Source organism: Schistocerca serialis, chromosome 12 (assembly GCF_023864345.2).
Source record: "Schistocerca serialis cubense isolate TAMUIC-IGC-003099 chromosome 12, iqSchSeri2.2, whole genome shotgun sequence".
In the NCBI taxonomy this organism is placed as follows: domain Eukaryota; kingdom Metazoa; phylum Arthropoda; class Insecta; order Orthoptera; family Acrididae; genus Schistocerca; species Schistocerca serialis.
In genome coordinates, this window is record NC_064649.1 from 188320574 (window position 1) to 188334922 (window position 14349).

At 41.0% G+C, this 14349-nt stretch overlaps 1 protein-coding gene across 4 annotated transcripts in view; it reads right to left on the minus strand.

The window, feature by feature from the left end:
- Positions 1-14349, minus strand: part of LOC126428206 (uncharacterized) — a 119891-nt gene that overhangs the window by 13821 nt on the left and 91721 nt on the right. For 3 of the 4 annotated variants that reach the window (XM_050090122.1, XM_050090119.1, XM_050090121.1), the window contains 3 exons: positions 10903-11082; positions 9328-9444; positions 6537-6776 (listed from right to left, as the gene is read on the minus strand). In XM_050090122.1, coding sequence (XP_049946079.1) covers positions 6537-6776; positions 9328-9444; positions 10903-11082 — 537 coding nt within the window. The remainder of the gene's footprint in view (positions 1-6536; positions 6777-9327; positions 9445-10902; positions 11083-14349) is intronic. The other variant, XM_050090120.1, reaches the window with a different exon arrangement.

A 14349-nucleotide genomic window follows, 5' to 3' on the forward strand; every position in this document is an offset into this window, starting at 1 on the left:
ACAGTGAAACACTTCACAATTTAATTAATTCATCACATATTCTCACATGTCTTGTGTAAAAGGAAATTTACTTTGAAAGCAGGGCTTCTCAAATAACCATTCACAATATTTTCCCACAGCTTGTTGGAAATGCAAATACCTGTGATGTCACTCTCATCGAAAGCAATTTGTTCTTACAAAGTTTTCACAGTCTTAACTTTTGCTTTGGTGTCATTCTCTGGTTTATGTTTTACTGCTGCAGTATTATTCTGCAGGAGTGGGCTACAGTAAAATTATTTGTTAGAATATCAGTTTTTATCAGTCAAAACTACAAAAATTGATTTGAAAATTAAAACAATGAAAAATTCCCAAAATTATAACAAATTGCTGGACTTTTCCCAGACGAAAAAGTTCCCCCATTTTTTCTAGATTTCCTGGCCGTGAGAACGAGCACATAACTCCACAGAATACAGACTGCCACGCAACTGTGATACCAAATAGGAGAACAGCAGCTGTTGTAATTCAGAGAAGTAGCAGTGATTCTGACTGACATTTCTTCAAATGATCACTGTGTGTGCACGGACTGGAGGAGTACATCATCAACACTTGCCACACTTTGGGACGGTACCGTATCTACAAACATCTACAGTGACATAAATGGTTGCACTGGTGCGTCATGTGCAATTTCCTATTCAGACATAAATCACAGCACCCTTTCAACAAATCTAAGCTTTCTGTGCACCTTTCCTAGTAATGTTTTGCCTGATCACCATATTTCATATAACTTCTTACTATTACCCATTAATGCATGTACAATGTGATACACTCAAGATGTTTGCTACTAATCTTATAAGCAGATACTACACAGCTCTCTCTCTCTCTCTCTCTCTCTCTCTCTCTCTCTCTCTCTCTCTCTCTCTCACACACACACACACACACACACACACGCACACACACACACACAGAGTCATTATTTTACATTTATCCTTATTTAACACTGATACAGAACTGCAAGAGAAGTTATTTATTTCCCCCACATGCTATCTGAGACAGAACACAGATAAAGCCCGAGTGCTTCTATATTTTTGAACCCTTTGCCAAACAAATGTAAACTGCAGGAAAAGGATAGATTACTATTCACCATAAATATGACACGTTAACATCTCAGTCCATCCCTATGCCACTCCCCGTCCTGGGCCACAGCTACAGGGATCGTATCACTGTGGAGACCCTGGTGCAGGACCAGCCCAATCCACCTCCCAGCACTTCCAATTCCAGATCCGTCACAGCCTCGTCCTAGCCCACCAGAGGCCAGGCCGTCCGAGAAAGCAGCCACGTCATCTACCAGCTCTGCAATCACTGCACAGCTTTCTATATCGGTACGAGACAAACGGGCACCGCCAATCTGGGGGGCGAGAGCGAAGTAGCACCACGTGGTACAACTTGCAGGTGAACATAATGTGCTGGATTTTGACGGCTGCTTCACTACTCGAGCCGTGTGGATCCTACCCTCCAACACCAGCTTTTTCGAACTGCAAAAATGAGCATTATCCTTACAAGACATTCTCCACTCCCTCCCGAAATTATAGCTGCCTGAACATACAGTAACCTACTGTCGCTACTGTTTCCATTCCCTCTGTCCTTCCACCTCCTCCATTTTCGTGTCCTCTCACCCTCGCTGTGTGCCTCCCTCTGCCAATGCACCTGACCATCCTTTCCCCTCCTCTTCTCCTCTTTTTCAATCTTCCCCCTCCCTCCACCTCAGAACACTGCACCTGCCAGTATTGCTGTACCTCCATCTAGTCCCTGCATGCCCCGCCCGTCTTCTTCTCTCCCCCCACCTGTTGTTGTGGTCTTCAGTCCTGAGACTTGTTTGATGCAGCTCTCCATGCGACTCTATCCTGTGCAAGCTTCTTCATCTCCCAGTACCTACTGCAACCTACATCCCTCTGAATCTGCTTAGTGTATTCATCTCTTGGTCTCCCTCTACGATTTTTACCCTCCACGCTGCCCTCCAATGCTAAATTGGTGATCCCTTGATGCCTCAGAACATGTCCTACCAACCAATCCCTTCTTCTAGTCAAATTGTGCCACAAACTCCTCTTCTCCCCAATTCTATTCAGTAACTCCTCATTAGTTATGTGATCTACCCATCTAATCTTCAGCATTCTTCTGTAGCACCACATTTTGAAAGCTTCTATTCTCTTCTTGTCCAAACTATTTATCGTCCATGTTTCACTTCCATACATGGCCACACTCGATACAAATACTTTCAGAAACAACTTCCTCACAAATCTATACTCGATTTTAACAAATTTCTCTTCTTCATAAAAACTTTCCTTGCCACTGCCAGTCTACATTTTATATCCTCTCTACTTCGACCATCATCAGTTATTACGCTTCCCAAATAGCAAAACTCATTTACTACTTTAGGTGTCTCATTTCCTAATCTAATTCCCTCAGCATCACCAGACTTAATTCGACTACATTCCATTATCCTCGTTTTGCTTTGTTGATGTTCATCTTATATCCTCCATTCAAGACACTGTCCATTCCGTTCAACTGCTCCTCCAAGTCCTTTGCTGTATCTGACAGAATTACAATGCCATCGGCAAACCTCAAAGTTTTTATTTCTTCTCCATGGATTTTAATACCTACTCCGAACTTTTCTTTTGTTTCCTTTACTGCTTGCTTAATATACAGACTGAATAACATCGGGGAGAGGCTACAACCCTGTCTCACTCCCTTCCCAACCACTGCTTCCCTTTCAAGCCCCTCGACTCTTATAACTGCCATCTGGTTCCTGTACAAATTGTAAATAGCCTTTCGCTCCCTGTATTTTACCCCTGCCACCTTTAGAATTTGAAAGAGAGTATTCCAGTCAACATTGTCAAAAGCTTTCTCTAAGTCTACAAATGCTAGAAATGTAGGTTTGCCTTTCTTTAATCTTTCTTCTAAGATAAGTCGTAGGGTCAGTATGGCCTCACGTGTTCCAACATTCCTACGGAATCCAAACTGATCTTCCCCGAGGTCGGCTTCTACCAGTTTTTCCATTCGTCTGTAAAGAATTCGTGTTAGTAGTTTGCAGCTGTGGCATATTAAATGGATAGGTTGGTAGTTCAAACAAATTTCGGGCTTGCAGCCGGTCGTCATTCAATACTTCGCACGATATGTCAACTGGGCACCTGCCAGTCACCTTCAGCTGAGCTGTCGCAGACGCGAAAACGTCCTCCATTCCACAATATATAGCGTACTGTAACTATTCTGCGCATGCATCGAAAGCTTGATAGTTGAACCACACTGCCCGCCGGCCGCGCCCTCGCTGGTGAATAGCGGAACTCAGTCGCCCTCTGCGTTGCTGTTTGCCACGGTCGTCGATGCACTCGGTCGTCTTCGATTTGAGCAAATCGTGGAGATGACAGGATTCCATGCACTGTCCAGCTGGTAGCCGCTGGCACAGTTTAACAGATTTTCCGCCAGTCGTATTTCTACGGATTCTTCAATAATGGAGTCCCAGAAAGACGTTGCTGTAGACAAAATCATTGTTTTCTCATACTCCATTGAATGTCCAGTAGAAATACCATGTTCAGCAGAGGATTCTTGCTATTTTAAACGAAGTGTTACCAACAAAAGGAAGAAAAGCTAAAGATGGTTCTGGCATGTTCTCCTCTTTATTCTCTTCCTGCTTCTTAGTTTTAATTGTTAGTGCCCTGTTAATCTGCCGGATGGAATACCCATTTTCGCTGAGTACTGTCTTTAGATGGGCGAATTCTTCAGGTAAGCTATCTAGATCTGAGACAGTATGAGCTCTATGAACAAGTGTTTTAAGCAAATTCATGGTTTGTGATTGGTGATGGCAACTCGATGCTTGCAGGTACAAATCAGTACAAGTGGGTTTCTGGTAAACTGAATGCCCTAGAGAACCATCATTCTTCCTTCGACCAGGACATCCGAGAAAGGCAAACAACCATCTTTCTCTATTTCCATGGTGAACAGGATGTTGCTATGAATGGAGTTGAGGTGATGTAGAAACTCCATTAATTTATCTTCTCCATGAGGCCACACTATGAAAGTGTCATCCACATACCGCCAAAAAACAGTTGGCTTCAGGGCAGCTGATTCAAGCGCTCTCTCTTCAAAATCCTTCATAAAAAGGTTGGCCACCAAAGGAGACAGGGGGCTACCCATGGCGACACCATCAGTCTGTTCAAAATATTCTTGATTAAACATAAAATAAGTTAAAATTCACAGGATAGATCGGTAATTTTCACATCTGCCAACACCTGCTTTCTTTGGGATTGTAATTATTCTATTCTTCTTGAAACCTAAGGGTATTACTTACGCCTGTCTCATACGCTTTGCTCACCAGATGGTAGAGTTTTGTCAGGACTGGCTCTGCCAAGGCCATCAGTAGTTCTAATGGAATGCTGTCTACTCCTGGGGCCCTGTTTCGACTCTGGTCTTTCAGTGCTCTGTCAAACTCTTCACGCAGTATCGTATCTCCCATTTCATCTTCATCTACATCCTCTTCTATTTCCATAATATTGTCCTCAAGTACATCACCCTTGTATAGACCCTCTATATACTCCTTCCACCTTTCTGCTTTCCCTTCTTTCCCTGAGAACTGGGTTTCTGTCTGAGCTCTTGATATTCATACAAGTGGTTCTCTTTTCTCCAAAGGTCTCTTTAATTTTCCTGTAGGCAGTATCTATCTTACCCCTAGCAAGATAAGCCTCTACATCCTTACATTTGTCCTGTAGCCATCCCTGCTTAGCCATTCTGCACTTCCTGTTGATCTCATTTTTGAGACGTTTGTATTCCTTTTTGCCTGCTTCATTTACTGCAGTTTTATATTTTCTCCTTTCATCAATTAAATTCAATTTTTCTTCTGTTACCCAAGGATTTCTACTAGCCGTTGTCTTTTTACCTACTTGGTACTCTGCTGCCTTCACTACTTCATCCCTCAGAGCTACCCATTCTTCTTCTACTGTATTTTTTTCCCAAATTCCTGTCAATTGTTCCCTTACGCTCTCCCTGAAACTCTGTACAACCTCTGGTTTAGTCAGTTTATCCAGGTCCCATTTCCTTAAATTCCCACCTTTCTGCACTTTCTTCAGTTTTAATCTATAGTTCATAACCAACAGATTGTGGTCAGAGTCCACATCTGCCCCTGGAAATGTCTTGTAATTTAAAACCTGGTTCCTAAATCTGTCTTACCACTATATAATCTATCCGATACCTTCTAGTATCTCCAGGATTCTTCCATGTATACAACCTTCTTTCATGATTCTTGAACCAAGTGTTAATTTTGATTAAGTTATGCTCTGTGCAAAATTCTACCAGACGGCTTTCTCTTTCATTCCTTACCCCCAATCCATATTCACCTACTATGTTTCCTTCTCTCCCTTTTCCTACTCTCGAATTCCAGTCACCCATGACTATTAAATTTTCGTCTCTCTTCACTACCTGAATAATTTCTTTTATCTCATCATACATTTAATCAATTTCTTCATCATCTGCAGAGCTAGTTGGCATATAAACTTGTACTACTGTAGTAGGCGTCGGCTTTGTGTCTATCTTGGCCACAATAATGCGTTCACTATGCTGTTTGTAGTAGCTTACCTGCACTCCTATTTTTTTATTCATTATTAAACCTACTCCTGCGTTACCCCTATTTGATTTTGTATTTATAACCCTGTATTCACTTGATCTAAACTCTTGTCCCTGTTGCCACCGAACTTCACTAATCCCCACTATATCTAACTTTAACCTATCAATTTCCCATTTTAAATTTTCTAACCTACCTGCCCGATTAAGGGATCTGACATTCCACGCTCCGATCCGTAGAACGCCAGTTTTCTTTCTCCTGATAACGACATCCTCTTGAGTAGTCCCTGCCCGGAGATCCGAATGGGGGACTATTTTACCTCCGGAATATTTTACCCAAGAGGACGCCATCATCATTTAACCATACAGTAAAGCTGCATGCCCTTGGGAAAAATTACGGCTGTAGTTTGCCCTTGCTTTCAGCAGTTCGCAGTACCAGCACAGCAAGGCCGTTTTGGTTAGTGTTACAAGGCCAGATCAGTCAATCATCCAGACTGTTGCCCCTGCAACTACTGAAAAGGCTGCTGCCCCTCTTCAGGAACTACACATTTGTCTGGCCTCTCAACAGATACCCCTCTGTTGTGGTTGCACCTATGGTACGGCTATCTGTATCGCTGACACATGCAAGCCTCCCCACCAACGGCAAGGTCCATGGTTCAGATTGCTATTAATGTGACAGTTGCGTTCCAGTCAGACCTGCTGGTGGGAGTGGACATGTGTGCATGAGGTGTGCTTCTCTCTCTCTCTCTCTCTCTCTCTCTCTCTCTCTCTCTCTCTCGTCGAAAGCTATACTGTGTAACAGTCTTTCTGTCATGCATTTCTGCTTCTCGACAGGTCACCTTTGTTGTGAGTAAGAATCTATCCTTTTCCTTATATTATTCTTATTCCAACCTGCAGTTTCCAAAGCTTGAACCTGCAAAGTAATTATGTAGACACAGATCTTTCCTTACCTGAGACTGATGAGATTCTCCGGAAACTTATCAAAAGGCACTCCAGTAACATCCGAATAATCGAATGTCAGACAGCGCAAACCTGACAATTTGAGGATGCTGCTCACACCTGGCTGCAACTCTGTAAAATACGTGGTACCGAAATACACGGTACCCATTCGCAAAGTGTGAAGTCGCGGTAGCCCGACGAGGCAGGGGAATAGGCCTCCGCCGAGTCTGCTACAACCTGTCACATCTAGTCTGGAACAAACCACAAGTGCACTATCGTTTACATGGGAACAAGTTGGCAGAAATAAATATGATGAATTTTACTCCTAGCTGTCACCTTTGAGACAGAGCATTTTTCATGTAAATCAAAATTATTGTACATCTTCAAGTAAAATTGTTCCAAAATTAAACTTAAGTCTAAGGTGAGGGTGATGACAAATACACCTACAAAGTGGCATGACTGTCATAAAGGAAAAGTCACGAAAACAACACCTTACACAAGATCTGAAGCAAAGATTTGCAACATTGACGACGATACCCTACTCCTTGAGATAGCCTGAACATCAGGCTTTATAATCAGCAAGCCATTGTTAACACAATGGAAAAGAGCAAAATGCTACATTAGCCACTATCTCACAATGAGAAACTTCAGGGTTATGCATTGAGAAGAAAAAATTTTCTTTATTTCTTTAACAAAAACACACTTTTTGCCTAGAGAAAATACACTATCCCTTGGGTGAAAGTACATTTTTTCCATGTTAAGAGACAATATACTTTTCCATTGAGCTATAAAATTTATCAGTCCTGGGAACTGTAAAGGCTTTTATGCTCCAGTGCAGAGAAACCACCATTGTAATATTTCCTTACATAAAGAATGTAGGTAGAGGTTTCGCTAAGAATTTTGCACGATTGCACTGAAATGCCGATTCTTTGCATATACAAATGTTTACCGCATTTACCCGATTATAAGATGAGGCTTTTCCCAAACTCATCATTCCTAAACTGCAGGATCATTTCATCTCGTATTCACAGTCAACATTTTCACATTGTTTTGTAGAGCATATAGAGGTCATAATACATTTAGAGATGAAGCTTTGACTCTGAGGTCACATGCAGGTCAATTCTGAAGAATTTGGAAGGGCAGGGAAAGGGTGGAGGGAGGGATGACAGATGCCTTCTCAGGTCCCACCAAAACCTTTGAAATTGCAATGTATTCTGAATAAACAGGCAAATAATTGTGACAGCAAAGATATAAATTTCACAGCTGTACTGTCAGGATAATGATTAAAAACAGTGGTACCACAAAAAAACTGGGTTAGAAGCAAAATAGGTAGAAAAGAAAACAGTCCAAATATTAATGAAAACCATATCTTTTCCTTTATTTTAACTCCTTATCATAAAACCCTGAGTTACCTCGGTTTTATTATTCTGACAGATACTAAAAATCCATAGTGTACTTGGGCAGCTTATAAATAGACCTGTGAAAAAGTAGAACTCCATTTATACCTGTTTCAGCACTGATAGTTAAGTGTTCAGCCACTATAGAGCATCTGGTACTGCGTTTGCACCTGGCTGTCGTGGTGGTTGCCACTCGGTACCATCTTTATTGTGTGCAGCTTTAGATGCTCGACAATTAAACACGTGCATTCCAGCCTTTCTCCTGTATTGTTGTTTAGGTTTACTACAGTGATCCTAAGTCTGACATTGAATTTAAGCACGTTGTTGTTGTTGTTGTTGTTGTTGTGGTCTTCAGCCCTGAGACTGGTTTGATGCAGCTCTCCATGCTACTCTATCCTGTTCAAGCTTCTTCATCTCCCAGTACCTACTGCAGCCTACATCCTTCTGAATCTGCTTGGTGTATTCATCTCTTGGTCTCCCTCTACGATTTTTACCCTCCACGCTGCCCTTCAACACTAAATTGGTGATCCCTTGATGCCTCAGAACATGTCCTACCAACCGGTCCCTTCTTCTAGTCAAGTTGTGCCACAAACTCCTCTTCTCCCCAATCCTATTCAGTACCACCTCATTGGTTACGTGATCTACCCATCTAATCTTCAGCATTCTTCTGTAGCACCACATTTCGAAAGCTTCTATTCTCTTCTTGTCTAAACTATTTATCGTCCATGTTTCACTTCCATACATGGCTAACACTTAAATCAATACTCGACGTTAACAAATTTCTCTTTTTAAGAAACACTTTCCATGCCATTGCCAGTCTACATTTTACATCCTCTCTACTTCGACCATCTTCAGTTATTTTGCTCCCCAAACAGCAAAACTCCTTTACTACTTTAAGTGTCTCATTTCCTAATCTAATTCCCTCAGCATCACCTGACTTAATTCGACTACATTCCATTAGCCTCATTTTGCTTTTGTTGATATTCATCTTAGATCCTCCTTTCAAGACATTGTCCATTCCGTTCAACTGCTCCTCCAAGTCCTTTGCTGTCTCTGACAGAATTACAATGCCATCGGTGAACCTCAAAGTTTTTATTTCTTCTCCATGGATTTTAATACCTACTCCGAACTTTTCTTTTGTTTCCTTTACTGCTTGCTCAATATACAAATTGAATAACATCGGAGGAGGCTACAACCCTGTCTCACTCCCTTCCCAACCACTGCTTCCCTTTCATACCCCTCGACTCTTATAACAGCCATCTGCTTTCTGTACAAATTGTAATTAGCCTTTCGCTCCCTGTATTTTACCCCAGCCACCTGCTGAATTTGGAAGACAGTATTCCAGTCAACATTGTCAAAAGCTTTCTCTAAGTCTACAAATGCTAGAAACGTAGGTTTGCCTTACCTTAATATTTCTTCTAAGATAAGTCGTAGGGTCAGTATTGCGTCATGTGTTCCAACATTTCTACGGAATCCAAACTGATCTTCCCCAAGGTCGGCTTCTACCAGTTTTTCCATTCGTCTGTAAAGAATTCACATTAGTATTTTGCAGCCATGACTTATTAACGTGATAGTTCAGTAATTTTCACATCTGTCAACACCTGCTTTCTTTGCGATTGGAATTATTATATTCTTCTTCAAGTCTGAGGGTATTTCGCCTGTCTCATACATCTTGCTCACCAGATGGTAGAGTTTTGTCAGGACTGGCTCTCCCAAGGCTGTCGGTAGTTCTAATGCAATGTTGTCTACTCCCAGGGCCTTGTTTCGACTCAGGTCTTTCAGTGCTCTGTCAAACTCTTCATGCAGTATCATATCTCCCATTTCATCTTCATCTACATTCTCTTCTATTTCTATAATATTGTCCTCAAGAACATCGCCCCTGTATAAACCCTCTATATACTCCTTCCACCTTTCTGATTTCCCTTAGAACTGGGTTTCCATCTGAGCTCTTGATATTCATACAAGTGGTTCTCTTTTCTCCAAAGATCTTTAATTTTCCTGTAATCAGTATCTATCTTACTCCTCTTGAGATAAGCCTCTACATCCTTACATTTGTCCTCTAGCCATCCCTGCTTAGCCATTTTGCACTTCCTGTCAATCTCATTTTTGAGACGTTTGTATTCATTTTTCCCTGCTTCATTTACTGCACCTTAGAAAGTGAAGAAGAATGTGGCGTTATTTCATTCGAGACCGAAAGTGACGACAGTTTGCCAGTCGAGCGACAAGTACTTGCCGGTGGTACGAGATAAATACGTCCACTGTGCTCTGGCCAGCTTCTACGAGATTTCTGTTCACAGGAAACCGTTGTGAAATCCACACTTAGAATTGACAGCTGCACAGAAACCTAAAAATGACTCCAAGTTTCAGATATTTCAATCGAAGTCTAGTGCACCAGTATGCTCAGGATTTTACTATTGGTGATTTTCAAAATTTTGTAACTTATAATTTTGAGCTCTAAAACCCATCTTTATATTTCAGTATGTAATGTCTTTCAGTATATAATGTTTTTCATTAATAAAAAATATCATTTTTGGAACATAATTTGAAAAAAAATATATATATATATATATATATTAAGGGGTTAATTCTCCTTGTATTATCAAAATGTAGACAGTCAAAACTGGAATTTTAGGCAGATACATAATGTCAATAAAACAGTTTGTTACTCTGATTAGTCAGGGTATGTTAAAATAAATGTTTCTAAAGAAGCCTTTCGGATCGTCTTATACTTGAGTAAAAACAGTAGTAAACTTCATGCGTGTTTGACAATTGTTGCACTCTACCTCAGTCATATTGCAGTTTTAATGGCCAGCTGCATATTTTATTTAATGTCTTGACTTACAATTCTTTTTCAACACAATTTCAGTCACAACATTTATGAGTAACTCACACGATTCTATACTACTTCACCAGTTACGTTTTCATTATTCAGCAAAATACTCTGTCTGCACTACACTGCAAAGCCAGCAACATCACTTACATTTCAAGATGTTCTAGACGGTCGATCTCCGAGAAGGCAGCAGGCGACAGCTTCGTAGCGTGAGTGACGGAGAGCTGCCGCAAACCGGGACATCCGTGGCTGATGGCAATTACTGTGTTATCTTCCACACCGTATCCGTGTGGTAGATCCAGCACTTTCAGTTGTGGCAGTCCTCCATTCCTTAAAAATAGAATCGAGTACATAGTTTATGTTGTGACACATTATTTTGTCTTTATAATGGGGGGAAAAAATAAGAAACAGCAACCTGACACATTCTGCTTACAATGACAGAACACACCCTGCTCACCAATTTTGATAACTTCAGGACGCTGATCAGTTGCCACAGCAAAGTAACTCTCACGAAAGGATAGGGTCACAACACTACATTTTTTGGAAACATCCACGTCAAATGAACCGAGCCGCTATCTGATTTGCACCAAGTACAATTTTAGAACACTAAAAAATAGGGAAATTGTAACTATATTAATTTTCCAGGTATCATAATTCTAATTTAAATTTGTTTCATATATGTTCGACTGATCACGGACAGTGGGGACACGCGGATATCGAGGTGATCATTATATAGTATGGGAAAATAAAACTGGCCATAACACGAGAGTAGAGCAACATTGGCAACCTCGATTTGAGCAATAGAGAACCACGGGTCAGAAATGCACCGTCGGGAAGCTCCCGCTGTAGAACAGCAGTCGGTCAGCAGCGAGGATGTTTCTAGTTGTGTAATTTTGTCAGAATCGGTGCTACTGAAGTTGTTAGAATAAAAGTTAATTCAGGTTATCTCTACATGACAAAAAAACAAACATGTAGCCTATACATTTCAGTATTAACAACACTGGATCTTACAGTACCTCATGTCAACTATCTACATGCAGTCCTGTTTCTCCAGTACCAATTAGTATCTTATTATTGACATTACAGTACTATTAGCATAATTGGATTTAACAGTCTACCATTAAACAATAAACATAACAGAAAATTCGTGTGTCAGGTAACTAGCCGTGGACATGTATTTAAAGTTTTACCAAGTTTGACAGACCAGCTGATACTATCATCTGCAGCTAATTTAAGTAGTAACTGTGCTCAGAGCACACACTTTTCCGTGCTCTCGTCACCGATCAGCTGTAGCTCCACAACGGTGCAGTTATGACCTACAGTTATTCAGAAAATGTTTGTCAATTCTGTGTCCTCTTCTGTGGTCTGAATCGATCAGTCAGGTTGTTGTTCTCTGTCTTTCATATGACCAAACAACTCAGTCATTTATGTCATACAACTGAGTCTGTGAAAATAAAAGTTTCTTAAAATGTATACAGCTGTGGTATGTGTCACGCCAAAGTTTCACCCGTTACCACAGATGTGCCTCGAGATAAAGGCCTCACTGACTGTGGCCGACTGGTACGAGACCTGTGTTCATATTATTTGTTTACTTTGATCCTCAGTCCAGATTCTGCTTTCTGTATGCTTTCTGTTTTTTATTGGCAACAAAGTGTTTTACAATTCCTATTGCTGTCTTCTAGGACTTGGAGAGGGGACTTAGTATACAAGTTTTTAATAATGAACCCGCACCTCTTGAGATGTAAAATAAGTTTGAAGATTAGAACACTTTTGAATCTACCACTTCCCAGTGCGCGCACCTATTGAGAAGAATGTGCCGTTCTCACACGCTGTTGTAATTATGACATCACGTACTATTTTCCTCTGACTCCAACAATGGCTGCAAGTACGTTCACTGGTCAGTACGTTCACAACTGCAGCGATCTGCGGTGTTTCACAGACCGGCCAAACTCTCTACTTTGAAGAGAATGTCCTTCACCACGTAGAATGGAACACTAAGACGAATATTCTAAACACTGACTGTATCGTGTGCTCCTACAGCACGCGAGTCGGAGCTCATTACCTCCACTGTGTGCGTGTCTGCACACAGTGAAGTGGAAGATATGAAAGTGATCCAACCTTCAAACTTATTTTACATCCAAATGGTAAATTTGCAGACATGGGTTCCTCATCAGATTTGTTCTGCCAAGTCACCTGCACAACCCTTAGGAACCTGCAACAGGAATTGTGAAAATCTTTCTTTAAGCGTTTTTTGGAAACATGAATATGAAAAACAAAAATTGTTACACTCACTCTCTCTCTCTCTCTCTCTCTCTCTGTGTGTCTCTCTCTCTCTCTCTCTCTCTCTCTCTCTCTCTCTCTCTCTCTCTCTCTGTGTGTGTGTGTGTGTGTGTGTGTGTGTGTGTGTGTGTGTGTGTGTGTGTGTGTGTCCTCTAACTTGCCAAAGGGTTTCTTCTGAAAAACTCTACACTTCTGCTATCTAGTGCAGTGAGAGGCTTCCTTTACTTCATAATATTTACATTAGAACTGCCAGATCTTTGGCTGGTTGATTTGAAGCCACCAAATTTGTGAGTAACCCTGACAGCTGAGAGACCTAACCCCTGCTGGCTCAGTACATGTTTTCAGTAACAAACAGCACACCATACTGTACATATGCAAGGGTAAGATGACCCCAATTTTAAGACGAGCCCCCTTTTATTTGACTGGCTTCTTAAGAAAAATTAATTTTTAACATATTCTTGACCAATCAAAATTACAAACTGTTTTATTGACAAAGTATTTGCCTAAAGAGTTAACATTATACCTGTTCTAAATTTATGCCATTTTAATTGAATTAACTGTGAGTTGTTCTGATGTGATGACCTCAGAATATGGCTGTTTTCATAAAAATACGTGTAGGATTTTGCTTTTGTACAGGTGTGACAATTTTACGGTGTCTCTCACTTCCAAACACATAATCTGCTCACTGCTCTCTCATTAGCTACATAGAACTGACAGCTGACACATATCCTTTCACACCCGTCATACATCACAGTGAACATCGATAACACTACAGCGGGAAACACACAACTACGCCACTGGCCCCTATGTAGACTAACTGTCTGCTGCAGAAGTTAATACTACTATTGTGTGTTTGTCCAGTTTTAAAATCAATTCAGTTCTGAATACATGTGCATTCAGGCAAACTGCAGTTTAAACATGGAAGATGTACAAAAAGAGACAGAGTATGTGGTACAGATTACCACGGTTGGCATATCAGGTATCTTATGTGACCTCAGTAAGGCATTTGCTATGGTGAAACATACGCAGCTGCCCCTCAAATTAGCTTCTTATGGTGTCCATGAAAAATCTTTAAATTAGTTCAAGTCATATCTCAAAAATAGGAAACAGGGTAGTTATACAACATAAGGGCAAGAAAGCTTGCTCTAGTTGGAAGGAAATACATGCAGGTGTACCCCAGGGGTCCATACAAGGCCCATTACTATATAAATGACACACCAGGTAAGGTAACTTCAGACACGATTCTGTATGCAGATGACTCAACAGCAGTAGTCTGCTGTAAAAACACTGAAGAATTAGCACAGAAAACAAAACAGA